Genomic DNA, 16,345 nt, shown 5'->3' with positions numbered 1-16,345 from the left:
GGAAGACTTCATGAGATGCATGATCAAGTATCGGTACTTGTCCTCGGCATCAGTGTATGCCTTCTCACATTCTGTGCTCTGTGGGAATGACCGTTACTGCAGCCTACATGAATGGAGGACCTTCTATGCCTCTTCCTCTTGCTTTTGATTACGCTATATCGCTTCCAGGAGACCTCCGTGCTGCAAGACGTGTTGTGGTACTACAACAAAGTTGCACGACTCTAAATTCAGGCTTGCAAGAATATTTTTATCCACCCATCCATCCATCTTCTGACCTGCTTATCCGCACAAGGGTCACGGGGCATGCTGGAGCCTATCCCAGCTGTTTTCGGGGAATAGGCGGGGTACACCCTCAACTGGTTGCCAGCCAATCGCAGGGCACACAAAGATGAACAACCATCCACGCTACACTCACACCTCGGGTCAATTTAGAGTATTCCATTAAGCTGCCACGCATGTTTTTGGAATGTGGGAGGAAACCAGAGCACCCGGAGAAAACCCATGCTGAGAACATGCAAACTCCACACAGGAAGGCCGGAGCCAGAATCGAATCCTGCGCCTCTGCACTGTGACGCCGACGCGCGAACTAGTCGACTCCCGGGCCACCCCACAATGTTTTTAGATTGAGATTTAGAGAGAGAGAGTGAGAGATTTTTAATAAATATTTGTAAATGTCTTACTAAACAGAGAAGTGTTCATATGTACATACACAAACATAAATGCTTAAAAGTTTGTGATTTAGAGGGGAAACAGTGCATTGCAAATGATTTTGCTGACCCCAAGCTACAGCTTGCGGACAGTTTGAGAACTGTTGCTTGAAGTACAACCTGATGTGCTAATAAAGATTGTTTTGTGGCGACAGACACCCCCACCTGCACAGCATGGTGATCCGCAGCTACCTGCTCATCCAGCAGTACACGGAGGCCATGATGGCGCTGACCTCTTCGCCGTCGCTGAGAGACCACATCACGCCCGAGACCCTGGCCATGGTGGAAGACCTAATCAACGCGCCCGGCCGGGAGGGCTCGCAAGGCCGCGGACACATGCTGCTGGTGCGCGTGCCTTCGCTACAGCTGGCCATGTTGGCGCAGGAGCGGCTGGAGGACGTGCGCGACAAGCTGGGCCTCCAGCTGTGCTTCGCCGTGCTGCTGGGGAGCCCCGCCTCGGAGATTATTCTGCACAGGAACTTCACTTGTCGCCTGCGGGTGAGATGCGCTTCTCATCTTTACCTCCACCAAGGAAATTGCAATCTGCTTTCAACTGTGTCCATCCCAAACCAGGTCCGCACGGCCACCACGAACTGGAAGTCAAAATCCTAGCTGTCAATTGTGTTTTGTTGCAGGCCTGGCGTGGATGTGAGAACGAAGACTGGGTGCCCCTCACCTACGAGGATCTGGAGGGTCTACCTTGCATCGTCATTCTCACGGGGAAAGACCCCCTTGGAGAGACCTTCCCTAGGCAATTTGATATTGTTACCTTTTCTACATACATTACAATTCGATGAAGTTTTGCGGGATCTCATGACGGCGCTTCCAACACTGAAGTTTTGTGCTATTTTAAGTATATTTCTCCCCAAAACATCTGTCAAATTCTGAAATGTACAAGCCCCAGGGAGTTGTAAAACGTTTTGTACTGTTTGTTCTTTCATGTTTGATCAACTAAGCTCTCGGCGGGCAAGCAGAGGTACCAAAAAAAAAGACAAAAAAATATGGAAAATCCCGGGCCCGACCTTTTTCCGAGCAGATCATCATGGCAAAAATCATTCTTAACATGAGCATCCCATAATGATTTCCCCTGTGGAACTTACTCCACTCATGTTGTGTTCTCTTTTCTGAAAGTGACTAGAAAGGAGCAAAACCTTGTCCAAAGAATACCGTATTTTCCGCACTATAAAGCGCATCTAAAAGCATTCAATTTTCTCAAAAACCAACAGCGCGCCTTATAATCCGATGCACCCTATATATGGATCAATATTCTGATTTCTTGGACGTAGTATCTGTATTTTAAATGTTAAATAAAGTGCATTGTTACAGCTGCAGCAGTTGTGAAAGTGCTATATAAATAAAGCTGTATTGTATTGTATTCCTTTAGCGTAGCTCCATCTACTGGATGCATAATGCAACTGCAACCACTATTGTAGCTTCTATTCTATGCGCCTTATAATGCATTGCGCCCTATATATGAAACACGGTTTTTAAAAAGGCCATTCATTGAAGGTGCGCCTTATAGTGCGGATAACACGGTAATTGGTGTCAAGGAAGAATGTTGAATTGATCCATCTCGACCGATTGACAAGCTTTGAATGTTGGGGAGGAGCTAAGTGTAGCCTGGGTTGTAAGTGAAAGGTAAAGAGAGTCTCGGCCGCATCAATGTGTAAACGTATGCACATACTTTTTTTGAATTGTATCCTAAGTGGGCCACAAAATATTGTTTGTGGCCCCAAACGATATCAGTTTAAACTACAATCTTCCCCTTCTTCCTCTCTAGGTCTCTGAAATACAGCGATCTGCGTCTGATTGACTCCAGCTACCTGACGCGTACGGCCCTGGAGCAGGAGGTAGGCCTGGCCTGCACCTACGTGTCCGTGGGCGTGGTCCAGGAACCGACCAAAGTAGCTGGCTCTCGGGAGTCAGACGGGGAGAAGATTGTCGCTGTCGTGAACGACGGAGAGGAGCTGGAGCGGCCTCAGAGCAATGGCAGTGCGGCCACCAGAACCTCGGGCTCGTTGGTGGAGAACGGGGTCAGTTCATCCGACAACGCGGAGGCCGCCCTCAAACCTCCAGCCTGCGCGCCGGAGGGTGTGGACACGTCGGGCCTCAAGCAGGAGTGCGACTCCCTGGGAATCCAGCTCCCATCCAACCCTCCCAAAGCCTCCAAGGCCCCTCCGTCGCTCTACTCCAGCTCCTCATCTTCCTCGCCGTCGCCCTCCTCCTCGTCTACGCAGCGTCCCAGCCAGTCCACGCAGTGCGGTCGCCAATCCAAGCCGTTGCGCGTGTCGCCGCGTACCGTTATCATGTCGCGGCCGGCGTACAATCTGCTGTCTGCCGACTCGGGAGGCCAGCTCAGCTCCTTCTCGCTGTTGCCCCACGCCGACGTGGCCTGGAGCAGCCCGCTGAGGCCCCCCGTCACCTCAGGCCTGCACGGCCAGGAGCAGAGCGCCTACTATCGCCAGTGGACCGTCGCCAAGCAGCACCACGCTGACTACGAGGCACCGTCCACGCCGCACCCTCGACGCCTCCTGCTCAGCGGACCGCCACAGGTAGGAAGTTGAACACACTCCCTTTGGTTGTTCCAATTTTGACCCAATAGGGCACACATGTCAAACAATATTTTGTGGCCCACTTAGGATACAGTATTGCTCTTTCTGTGTCATGATTTTTGCCAAATGAATATATTTAAGTGTACGGATTGTAATTTGTTTTGCCTTTTTAAACACCATTAACCAACTTTTTAATTTGGACAACAGTACTGTATTTAAATTTGAGTGTAACGCTCTTCTAAGACTTCTGAGTTCGCATTCGATTTGATGCATTCTTGAGCACTTATCCTCAGTCTGGTCAAAGCTGTGAAGTGGCCTGTCACAGCTGACTTTGAACAAAATTTCTTGCCGACATTATGAAATTATTATTATATTTTAAAAATCACATCACAAATAAACGATGCAAATTTTAATCAGCAATCACTTTAAGTGTGCCTAAACTTTTTATGCTGATTTCAAAAGTATTTTTTTCCAAGCACATTATATTTTTGAGATATTTTCATTTTTTGATGAAGTTTGACCGACAAAAGCTTGTACAATATCAGAAAATAATTCCACCTGTTTGCTGAACCTAACCCTTAATTCATAAATATGATTTTTTTACACTTACACACACACACACACGTATACTGTACTGTATATGTGCCATGGTACCTGGAGCAAACCCATGCATGCCTGAGCCGAGAGCACGACCCAGAAGCTCAAAACTGTAGGACAGTTGTGCTGACCATCTCCCATAGGGTTGCCCTCATTTGTTCATGTAATGGATAGTTAATGAACTATTATTGCTCCCACTGTACTGGGCAATCAGACGCCTTCCTGTGTCGCTTAACGTTCCATTCTGAAGAAGCTGAGGAAAAACACAATAAAAGAGGTATGAAACTTTGCGGAGGCAGACTTTTTTGGATGCAGCTCTTGTACCTGATATCGTGGGCAGTTATGTGTGGCCTGTCAACCGATGAAAGTTCCGCTCACCCCTTTTTGCCAGGTGGGGAAAACGGGAGCCTACCTCCAGTTCCTTCGCATCCTCTTCCGAATGCTCATCAGACTGTTGGAGGTTGACGTGTTCGATGAGGAGGAATCGGACGAGGAAGAGGCAGTTGAAGGTAACAGAGGATTGACACTTGGACGTTAGGCTGTCAGCTATAATCAGGAGTTTTACGCTACAGAGACATCAGAGGTGGTGATGCCCGCGAACGCCCAGTGGCCAGACGTCGAGGACATGCACAAGCTTCCCTTTGACCCCAACCCCCGAGATTCCAAGTTCAGGAAGGCCAGCCCCGTACACTGCGACAAGAAGCCAAAGTGCTCCAGAGGTGAGCACAACTATGGCTGAATGGACATTAGTTTTCACAATGTTTGTCAACAATAGATGCAGGGGGTATTTCCAGGCGGAAAGTAATTTACCTCACATAACATTTGGTACTTGACTGGCATGGGCTAAATTCAGCATTCAAGCCATTGCCATGCTCTGCCTTGGTCAAATGACATATGTAAGAGAGTGTGTTTATTAGTGGTGTAGTCAGAGTTTTGTCACGTTGAAACGGTCAATAACTTGAATCCACATGTTGTGATGCATTCATACATATGGGATTTTTCGGTGTCAGTGCTGAAGAAAGAAGATGGATGCCGAACGGAAGCCAAGCGGCAGACCAAGTCCATACGGCTCACTCGCTTTGCCGCTCACAACGCCTTTCATCACTGTGAACAGTGTCACCATTACTGTGACGCCAGCCCTGCAACACAGGTGAGTGAGTGTCTATCACTAACCTATTATAGTTCAGTACTAAAGTTAGAATGACAGTAAATATTTGTATGAAACATACTTATAGTCCAGAAATATTAAATAATCCAATGAAAGACAGTAGGTACAGCACTGAGTGTGCCTTTTTGGGCTGCGTGACCACAAATTCCGACACCGTTGAGCAACTTAGTTCATTGTGTGCCATTTGGAACCTTGATGTGATCATCACCGTCTATGAAAAACACTTCTAAGCCGTATCTATAAAACAAGCAAATCAAAAATCGTAAGTACAGAGGTCAAGTGCTGACCATGTCCTCAACCTCACGTGCATCACTCTTTCAATGCTATCAATGCGTGTGTGGGTGACAGCTGTCCGAGTGCACTTTCCACGCCTTCACCTTCTGCTCGTCCATGCTCGGTGAGGAGGTCCAGCTCCAATTTGTCATTCCCAAAGACAAGGAGCAGCACTTTGTCTTCAGTCAACAGGGTAGCCACCTGGAGAGCATGCGCCTGCCTCTGGTCTCCACCAAGGTTAGTTCAAAAGCCGCGGGCCAATTAAAACATTCAGCCTTTAGAAGCACAACACTTAGCCTTAGATCAGCAAAATATGAAAAATTTGGAATAAAAGACATTTCAAGCAAAAGATACATGGTAATGCAGAAGCTTATGAGTGGAATTGTATTCTAAGTAGTAGTATTGAACATTATATCTATTATTACACTCGACTTTGCTTAGCTTCTATTGCATTACACCAGTCATTCTTGTCATTCACATTGGTCATTATGACATGAATTGTACAGTTCACACGTGCTTTACTGAGTGTCATATTTCCATATTGCCAGCTAGCTTGCTTGGCAATTAGTTAATTAGCAGGATTACACCATCGCTACCAAAGCAATTTTTGTTTCACGTTAGCCGAAGAATAAGTCATTAAATGCAAAATGTAAAATTTGACTTACTTTTCATCACTGGTCTGTGATTAGTACATTCCAGTCAAGAAGCAAAATGGCACCATTCCTTGATGATGCAGTTATTTTTGTGAAACTATCATTTGTAAGTACATTGAGTATAGTTAGCTAGTTAGCTAGCTAATGTTGATTAAAAGAAACTTCAATTGTTATGTGGGGAAATTGTCTATTTTTTGCCTTTTATTTCACTATGTTGCCGTTGGCCATCATAGAAAATGGCACCATCTGTCCATGAAGCAGGGAGTATCCTGCTAAATAACAAATAGACATTTATCTATTTATTTACATGACGTGAAGGTAGAATTATTATTATTATTTTTTTTTAATACTGATATTGAACACTGTCATTAGTAAGTTAGCCATTTAGCAGAATTTTGCCAAGAGACTCACTTTGCATTCGTGGTACAGTCCATGACTCTAAAATTAAAATGATACCTCCTATCTTTCTTTCATGTTCGTTAGCAATTTGTCCCCATTAGTTAGCTTTATAAAGGGAGTTAAAGTACCTTGCTTGTTAACTAATTAGGAAATTAACCTTCCTGGATATTTGACTTTCTAGGGCAAGTCAGCCAGCATTCCTGAACAAGAAAGTGCAGGGTCACAAACAATATTTCATAATAAATAAACAATATTTCATTTTCCCAAAAACTGCAATTGGATAAACAGGTGAGTTTTTGTTCATAGCATACAGGAAGTAATCATTGTAACGTTCCGGTGGTCTTTAATCTTGGCCTCAAGGACCCCGACCTTTTGAAGAGCCCCATTTTCACGCCAACGACGGGGCGCCAGGAGCACGGCTTGCTCAACATCTATCACGCCATGGAGGGCGTCGCTCACCTGCACATCCTGGTGGTCAAGCACTTTGAGATGCCCCACTACCGGAAATACTGGCCCAACCACATCCTGCTTGTCTTGCCCGCCATGTTCAACAACTCCGGAGTCGGTAAGTGATGTCACAATTTGTACGACAGCCAATCATATAAATGCTATAGATGAGAACGATGCTCTTTAAAAAAAAAAAATAGACATCCACGTGTAATATGTTAGTGTTCGTGTCTGTTCCAGGCGCCGCTCGCTTCATGATCAAGGAACTGTCATACCACAACCTGGAGCTGGAGAGGAACCGGTGGGAGGAGCAAGGTGTTAAGCGGCAGGAAGTTTGGCCCTTCATTGTCATGATGGACGACTCGTGTGTTCTATGGAACGCCCAGCAGCCCACTGACAACAGGTGGTACCTACATATTTAAATTTTTGTTGTTGTTGTTTTTTTGGGCAGTCCAATGTTCCGCGCTATGAGGTCTGTTATAATGGGACTGAGTTCTGTTGCAAAAATCAATGCATCCGACAGAGGATTATGATTGCCTACAAATGGAACCAGATGATGGCAAAGTACTATTTTTGTCCAAATGAAGCTCCTTTTCTCACATCAGTATAGTTTCCCGGCATCAAGATGTCACCAGATGGCACTGAAGCAGCGAAAAAAGTAGGATAGGTTAACAGAGTAAATCCGTAAACTGCAAATAAAATTGTATTTTGATTTTATAAATCGCAGTTAACGGTTCAGTCCACTCCAGATTTAAAATATCACCGTCTGTCTTTTGTTATCCTCCATGGACTGGACAGCAGTTCAACCGTTGTGCCTTTGTAGAAGTCTGTTGTTATAGTCTTAGCCAACTGCTCGGCTCTTGCAGCGAGACATCCGACGGTGGCTCAGCGCTTACCAACGTGTCCCTGAAAGTGGTGCTGCAGCACATGGAGACCACGCCCAAGATCTCACTCTACGCCATGTGTGGAGCCCGTAAGTGGAGCAGCAGCCTGGCCCGCAAGGCTCCTGGTCGGCCCTTCAGCAGAGGCCACCTCCACGACTTTGTCCTGCTCAACGTGGATCTGACCCAGAACGTCCAGTACGACCTCAATCGGTAAGTCCTGAGGCAGCTGCTTAGGTTGTTCGGCATCTATTTTCCTGATATATATACTGTATATATATTTTTGCGTCAGATACAGTTGTGAGGAGGTGGACTTCAATCTCCGGGTCAACAGCAGCGGACTCCTGCTGTGTCGCTTTAACAGCTTCAGCTTGATGAAAAAGCACATTCCAGTCGGTGGTAACCAAGACTACATGGTCAAACCCAAACTCATGGTGCGCGCCTTGATATGTCCATGCAGTGGTAAATTCTAAAAATTCTGCCTCGGAAGTCATTTTCAATTGGTAGTGTGTATTTTGGTAGACACACTTCTCAGAAGTTGACCCCCCTGCTCCCCCCCCCTAAAAAAGTCTTAATAAGCTATGCCCGAAAATACGCAGGATGGCTGACATTTTGGTTTAAAATATGCCTTACTGGGGATGCCTTATATTGGGGAAATGTAGCTCCAGCGGCCTGTTTTATTGGGTGCCATGAAATTTGGTCGGCACGTTTATCATTTGGAGTCGACCTATAAAAAAGTCTCGGGGGACCATACCCCAAAAGACATTGGAGATCTGCCATTTTGTTTCTGACATTTTATGTTCATTTTCATCATTTCCAAAGATACCTCAAAGACAAACTCCTCCTTGAGATTTAGCGTGATTGTTATCAATTTTGCGTTTTCCCTTGTTTTGTGCTCAATCTCCAGGAAATCGAAAACCCGACCCCCATCAGCCCTTCGCAGTATGTGTGCGCCCCGGACAGCGAGCAGACCTTGCTGGATGCGCCGGCCCAGTTCCTGCTGGAAAGGTTCCTGCAGAGCTGCAGCCACCGACTGTTCCCCAAAGCAATTCAGAACCCAAACAACCCAGTACTGTCCATTGACAGCTACCTCAATATCAGCCCGGAGGTAAGTACTGAGCTCGGCGGTACCTTGACTTTCAAGTGCCCCAACTTACAAAAACGAAATTTTTACTTAGTGACCGTCATACATTCCGCCACTAGATAGCAGCAGTGAACTTCACAACATCCCACCATCATCATTTAAAGGAGTTACCTTGTTTTTGTTTTTTTGTTGTTGTTTGTTTTGTTTTTTCCAGTTGCCTTTTTTGTAAAATTGACCCCTGGAAAGTAAGAAGCCAATTGAATTTAAGACTGAAATAATCGAAACATCAATTTTCCAATCCACTTTATCCTCACGAGGGTCATGGACTTGCTGGAGCCTATCCCAGCTGTCTTCGGGCAGACGAACAACCATTTGCGTTCACACCTAGAGACAATTTAGAGTTTTCAATCAGCCTGCCATGCATGTTTCTGGAATGTGTGAGGAAACCGTAGTACCCAGAGTACTGAGTTCTCCCACGCAGACACTGGGAGAACTTGCAAACTCCACAAAGGAAGTCTAACCCACGACCTCTGCACTGAGGTTGACGCGCTCACCATGGACTGGGCCACCCTATACCTGTATACTGATAATCATGTCCAAAGATGTTTATTATAACATGACTATAACTTGCAGCCATTGTTTTCTGTAGGTGTAAAACTCAGGATGGGAGAGGATTTCAACAATAATCTCTTACTATCAAGTAACAATGGTGCGAAGTGACACCTTTTTTTCCACTTCCTTTTTTACTACACAGTCGTGTGCCCCCACCCAGTGGCTATAAATGGAGCTATATCTCAAAATAAAATTGCGTTCTAAGTGCCTCTCCCCACCACCAAAATATAATTATGGCGAAATAGCGGAACCGCAAACCGGAACCCACAATAAAGGATGTTTTACTCCAACGGTATGTACTTCACTCAAACAGAAGGAGTCAGACTGTCATGCCTGCACAGGCATGGTCACAGAAAAAATTGAACATGTAAGTCAGGGTGCCACTGTAGTCCATTTTTGCCCCGTTTGGGGTGTTGGGGACTTATTTGAAACACAAACACTGTTTCACTTACACTGGACCTAGCGCTGCTGTGTTGTGTGTGTGTGTGTGTGTGTGTGTGTGTGTGTGTGTGTGTGTGTGTGTGTGTGTGTGTGTGTGTGTGTGTGTGTGTGTGTGTGTGTGTGTGTGTGTGTGTGTGTGTGTGTGTGTCAGATATCCGTGTGCTACATCAACTCCCGTCCACACTCCACCAACCTCAACCACCAGGGTCTGGTGTTCAGCGGCCTCCTGCTGTACCTCTGCGACTCCTTCGTCGTCTCTGGACTCCTCAAGAAGTTCCGCTTCCTCAAAGGTCATTTATTCACGATATTTTAAAATTCTTTAAATTCCTGTGACATTGCTGGTTAATTTGGTCTCAGAAATATGGGACCATAATATTGTTTGTCAGCAACAATTTATATACAAAATATATTGTCATGAAAGAATGAAAGCTTACTCCAAGTTGCTCTTGTTTTGGTTGGAATGTGGAGATGTGCATGGGGTGGATCTCTTCTGGTGGTCTACTGGGGCAATGCACCACCCCAGAATTCTGAAAAAGCCTGAACAGAAAGTTTTGATGTAGCACTACACAGCAATATACTCTACATAAAAACAAAATATTCTTGCTTGATTGGTTTTAGCGTGTTTGATTGACTTCAAGTTGAAGAATTTCAAAGTGCCAATTTGGGGTTCTTTTCTTGGATGGTCAGAACAAAGCTTGTTTGAGCAACCCCAAAAACACAGCTGCGGGAATCTTTACACAGTAATACATTCAATAATCACCATCTCTCTGACATACCTGTCAACTTTTCGGAATGCCAACCTGTATAAACTACCAAAAAAATCCTTATAAAGAGCAAAAAATCCTTATCACATATCTTATCCATTTTGTATTTATATTGCACTTAATTGGACGGTGTTTGTTTGTTTTTTCTTCTTCTTTCTGCCTACATTCTTGCTGCTGGAGGCTGTAAATTTCCCCAGTGTGGGACTAATAAAGGATATCTTATCTTATCTTATCTTATACCAAAGCATTTTATATGTCAAAATAACGGCAGAAAAAACCCCACGAAATTTTCAATGATATTTATTGTAGATCTCGATAACACAATGTCTGGTTAATGTCTAATCATCATTCTACTTAGTGGCATTACTGTGTTCAGAGTTGTATTCCGGAAATGAAAGCATTCGAGTAGACGAGCACCATTCTGGGCAAAAGCAAACGGAACAACCTGTTTGGTGGAAAACCCCCGGAAATTTTCAGAATCCGTATGATTTGTGCGATACGGCCATATACGTAAGATTCACCACAAAATCCGTATGAACTATGGCTAAACCGTATGAGTTGACAGGTATGCTCTGACATATTTAAAGTTTTCTGAATCTGAATATTTGATTTCATTTTCGAATCTTTTCATCGATTATTATTAGAGGTATCAAATTATCACGTTGATTGCGATTAATTAATTGCATCTCATTTAGTGCATTTTTTAAAAAATCTCCTTAATCTAAATTTTAATCTCTGCCTTTATTGTTTTTGTAGGTGGCTTGCCTTTTTCTAATAGCGCTTTTTATGTGTTGGCTTCCTGTGTTCGAGTTGTTGAGGGTGGGGAAACAACTGTCAGTCACAGCCTGAAGCGAACATTGATTGGCTGCCATTATGTTGGTGCTTGTTTAGCCGAATCTGATAGGCTGCCATTGGAGTTGGGCGGGCTTAGTAAGCAGCGGTGAGGAGTGGAGAGGTGAAAATGGAGCAGGATGTGAGAGTTCTTGGCACAATGAATGGAAAATTTACATTCCAAAAACGCCATGACGACACAATTAATAAAGGTAGAGTGTTGTGCCTAATTTATAAGAAGGAGTTTGCGTACCACCGAAGCAGCTCAAATTTAGCCTCCCACATCAATGCAAAGCTCCCAGTCGCGAGAGGAGCCACAGCTAACGTCAGTCAGCATTAGCCATATAGCGAGTGAGCCAGACATAGAAAAGCTCTTCGGCAAACTAAACTCGAGAACACCCCACGTGCGAGGCAGAGTTGATGTGTCCTCTGTAGACTACTAGAAGTGATTGATGTTTATTTCAGCACTTTTAGTTTGTCATGATGAACAGTGTTATTAATTCTGAAGTGCTAACTTACAGCACTGTGATTTAAGGGTCTGTTTTATTTATTGTTTATTATCTGAAGCAAATTCAGTGTTGAGTCCTTGTATTGCTCAGAAAATTTTTCTTACCATTTTTGATATGTTAACCTAAGCACTTTTTAAGGACCTAATGTTCTATTTTATTTTTATTTTGTAATTCTTTGGAGATTTACAAAAACAAACAAAACAGTGATATTCCCCCTTGTGGTCAAAACTAAAGGTTGCATTTCGGACTTTGAATAGTCTCAAATACAGCAGAAAGTAAATGGCTAGGACTGCATCTGTACAAGTCTGCTGAAAAACAATAAAATACTTTACGATGCCACTTTTTCTTTTATCTTTTGATCTGCCTCAATAAGGTAACGAATTTAAAATGAAAATAGGGGGTTTTGCAGTAATGTTTAGATGAGATTAAAAAATAGATTAATTAGATTACCGCTAACCAATTACAGACCCCAATTAATTAATCACGATTTTTTGAACCGCTTTTTTGAACAATAATAATTAGTGCTGTACTAAATATTATTGTTCCTGACCTTTTCCAGATGATGTACGTGGTAGGGTTGTGTGTTGTTATATTGCCTTTTTGAATAATTTTGATGGTTTATATTATGCGACGCGATAATGGTGCTAAAAGAGGTTGATTCAGGAAATCCCTCACAAAAGGCCTCGGTACCAAATGCGCACACTGCCACTGGATTTTGGTCACTTGCCTAAAGAATCAAACGATTAGTGTGTCACCCAGATTGGAATTAGCCCTAAAAAAAACTGTGTGTTGCGACGGCATCCTACAGGCGCCACCCTGTGCGTCATCTGCCAGGACCGCAGCTCCCTGCGTCAGACCATCGTGCGTCTAGAACTGGAGGACGAGTGGCAGTTCCGCCTGCGCGACGAGTTCCAGACGGCCAACTGCAGCGAGGACCGGCCGTTGTACTTTCTCACTGGACGCCACGTTTGAACCACCTCGCCTAAGAGCAAAGCAAAAGCAAATGCCAGCCATTCTTGCCATCAAAACGCGCAATGGGAGGACACGCGTGTGCTCGCCTGATGGACGCTATGCAATGCTATGATTGTACGTCGACTTTTTTTTAACCACAGTGCGCCCATTCGTGGACGTACGTGTTTATCTCAGGGTTTTTAAAAGGGAAAATTAGACTTATGGGAATAAGAGGGGACATGTTCTCACTTTGTTTACTTTCTTCTTGGCACCAAAGACATCGTCGAGCTGCACCTTTTTCTTGTCCCGTCATGCCTTTCACTGTCTGACAACTCCACACAAAACACTGCCGAGTGGACATATGACAGTACATGCTGTCTTCAAAGTGCATTATTTGGCAGGGTGGGCCATATAGCAGCCAGCCAGCGCATTTTCTGCAGCCCCAGCGTGCTATACTGTAATGGAGCTGTTGTGTGGTTTGAACTGCACAAAATATATCCTATCGGTATGTAATGGAATCCAATACAAAATGTTCAGTTTGCTAACCTACCACGGAACACTTTGAAACTTACTGTCTACTTACTTAGGCGGGCTGCTCCATTCTTCATTACCAATACCCTTAACATTTTTCATCAACGGGAGACAGAAAGATTTATGGTTGACCCACCACTAACAAGCCCCCACCCCCACCTCAGCTCCCACTGCCGCACACACAGGCTATAACAAACCTTTTCGGCATATATCTATGTATTCCATGTAACAATGGCTTTTTGTTCTAGATCGAATTTATAGGAGACATATTATCTATATTAATGTCACAATATTAACTTTGCTGCTTAACACTGTTAGCCAATCCTAATTAACGTACCGTATTTTCCGCACTATAAGGCACGCCTAAAAGCATTCAATTTTCTCAAAATCTGACAGTGCGCCTTGTAATCCCATGCGCCTTATATATATATATATATATATATATATATATGGATCAATATTCTGATTTCTTGGACGTAGTATTTTCACTGTTCTGTAAAGCGCTTTGTTACAGCTGCAGCGGTTGTGGAGGCTCTATATATATAAAGCCTTATTGTATTGTATTGTATTTCCTTTAGCATAGCTTCATCTAGTGGATGCAGAATGCAACCACAGCCACTATTGTAGCTTCTATTCTATGCTCCTTATAATGTGATTCGCCCTATATATGAAAACAGTTTTCAAATAGGCCATTCATTGATGGTGCGTCTTATACTCCGAAGCGCCTTATCGTGCGGAAAATAGGGTAACTTTGGGCTCTGACAATGCTGGAGCATCGGGGCCTGTGAATGTTTCTTCACCCAGCCTAACCGATCATGTCATTTGGGGACAAACTTGGTGTGGGCGTGGCTTTTATGCAGAAGTCCCGAAGGGTTCGCTCAGACACATTTTCAGAAACAGGCAGACCAAAGATTTACTTGGTTGTTTAATTTCACATTTACAATGGGTAGACAGGCACTCCAGAAACCCGACTATTTGTATCCAAGCCACGAAAAAGTCAATTTTCCATATGTCCCTTTCCCTCGTCTATGGGAAAGGGAGAATGTGTTTTCTAAGAGTTTGTGCTCAGGGTTTTCCAAACACTATACCTTAAGGAGAAGTGACACTCGCTCATGCGTGGACCAATGAAAACCAGGCAAAAAAAGGAAATATCGCTTGAGCCAAAAACAAACAGCAGCAAAAAAAAAAAAAAGAAACTCCCAGAAAAATAGACGATTGTACTGTTTAAAGTTTACCATATTATTATTATTATTAATAATATATTCTATCGTGCGCCCTCCCACACCCCTTCACTAGCTAAGAGTTTCCGTTGTAGATTTTTGTGTGTGCGTGTAACTTTTACCCAGTCTTTTTCTGTCAGCAGGAAGAATACCTAAGATGTGTCCTTAACCACGCGTCTGTATGCGCTCACCATGTAGTTATTTATTTCACGCTGCATTTTGTTGGACTGATAATCATGTATTTGATTGCATGCACACTAGAGCGAGTGAATCTACTGAGGCGTAAGGAAATGGAGTGAACTTGCACTAAACAAGCCAAATAATGAAAACCAATCGAATCAGCCCCCTGAAAATGTGGTGATCAGAAGTCTACTACCCCACAAAAGGTCCACGTGAATAAACGTTGAATAATATGCAACTTGCTCACGTAATTTTGCAGAGAGAAGCAGCACGGCGATAGCCTTCGGCATCTACCTCATGTTGTCTCAGCAGTGCCGTTGTCCTTGTTGTTGTTGTTGTTGCTGTGCGAAATTCATGAATGTAATAATAAAAATAAAATGACTTTTAAAATGGGTTTTTTTCTGTCCTCTATGTTGACACTTCACTAGCGTAACAAAACAACAATTATTTTTTTGTGTGTTCCACAAAAACTCTATAATAAGACTAATAAAAACTAAACTAAAACAAAGTATTTTGGAATCAATAAAAACTAACAAAGCTGCTCTGAAATCAGATGTGAATTTATAAAATAAAAGGCAAAATGAAATAAACAAATCCTCTCAAACTATCATAACCCTGCTTGAGATCCAAGTTTAATTCCCTCTGTAACTTAAAACACTTGGAAATCCCATTAATCCAATTCAGCCTCTTCGAAAATGTATTTTTTTTGTTGTTGCCAATACAACTTCTTGTGTGTGTCTTTCCAGCACCAGGGGGCCGTATGATACAGTCATGCAGACAAATGAAGAACTGCTTCAAGTGACTAAGCACATGGCAGTAATATTTTTGCAGAGGATAAAGAATGTATGCATGTGCCTATTGTGTTCACGGATTGTTTGTTAGCTTTCAGCTAAGCCAACTTGCCTATTTTAAAAATATGGTGTTGTTTTAATTACAGACGCAACATGTAATTTTCAGGACTCCAGAGATTCTAGAATTTCCTTAGATTTACACTTTTTAGTGGATGATCAACATTACACAGACGTGGAGAGCTAAATAATATGCCCCCGGCCATACCCTTTCAGGAATAATACGATTCACTCCAATTGCAATATGATTCACTATGTTTAACGTACAAGGGTGAGGGTGAATTGTGGAGTGAATCATCTTGTATCGTAATTGTACTGTTAACAGACGTACTGCTCGTACAATCACTAATAACGATACTGCCAAGGTTATTGAAATCTTAATGTCCGCCACTCAACAGTAATATGTACATTATATGCGATAAACACACACACACACATACACACACACACACACACACACACACACACACACACACCACAATAAATGGATGCTTCTCCTTTCAAGCCACACAGTGTGTTTAGACACAAGGGAAGCCGGCCTTTCTTTATATGGACTCTGCTGTCTCAATGGCAAAGTATGATATGAGTGCACATCAACCTAAAGCCCTTGTGTGATGTAATACTGGGCTATTTTCAGGCTCCTGCTGCAGTTCATATAAGGAGGAGGAGGACAGAGGCCGCGCTCACTCCTCATTTT

General features: G+C 43.4%; 1 protein-coding gene across 2 annotated transcripts in view; it reads left to right on the top strand.

Annotated features, from left to right (window-relative positions):
- The window catches only part of greb1l (GREB1 like retinoic acid receptor coactivator), a 34,961-nt gene extending 19,768 nt beyond the window's left edge, over positions 1-15,193 (top strand). For both annotated transcript variants that reach the window (XM_086128743.1, XM_086128742.1), the window contains exons 20-33: positions 863-1,205; positions 1,343-1,458; positions 2,488-3,259; positions 4,248-4,365; positions 4,429-4,575; positions 4,867-5,006; positions 5,373-5,534; positions 6,710-6,914; positions 7,037-7,199; positions 7,663-7,890; positions 7,970-8,111; positions 8,585-8,785; positions 9,966-10,104; positions 12,727-15,193. In XM_086128743.1, the coding sequence (XP_085984869.1) occupies positions 863-1,205; positions 1,343-1,458; positions 2,488-3,259; positions 4,248-4,365; positions 4,429-4,575; positions 4,867-5,006; positions 5,373-5,534; positions 6,710-6,914; positions 7,037-7,199; positions 7,663-7,890; positions 7,970-8,111; positions 8,585-8,785; positions 9,966-10,104; positions 12,727-12,890 (3,040 nt within the window). In that variant the 3' untranslated portion in view covers positions 12,891-15,193. The remainder of the gene's footprint in view (positions 1-862; positions 1,206-1,342; positions 1,459-2,487; positions 3,260-4,247; positions 4,366-4,428; positions 4,576-4,866; positions 5,007-5,372; positions 5,535-6,709; positions 6,915-7,036; positions 7,200-7,662; positions 7,891-7,969; positions 8,112-8,584; positions 8,786-9,965; positions 10,105-12,726) is intronic.
- The last annotated feature ends 1,152 nt before the right edge of the window (positions 15,194-16,345 follow it).

This window comes from Hippocampus guttulatus, chromosome 14 (genome assembly GCF_054856545.1).
Source record: "Hippocampus guttulatus isolate MCC_2025c chromosome 14, RoL_Hgut_1.0, whole genome shotgun sequence".
In the NCBI taxonomy this organism is placed as follows: Eukaryota; Metazoa; Chordata; class Actinopteri; order Syngnathiformes; family Syngnathidae; genus Hippocampus; species Hippocampus guttulatus.
Note: the sequence above shows the minus strand (reverse complement) of the source record. Positions and strands in the feature narration are given on the sequence as shown.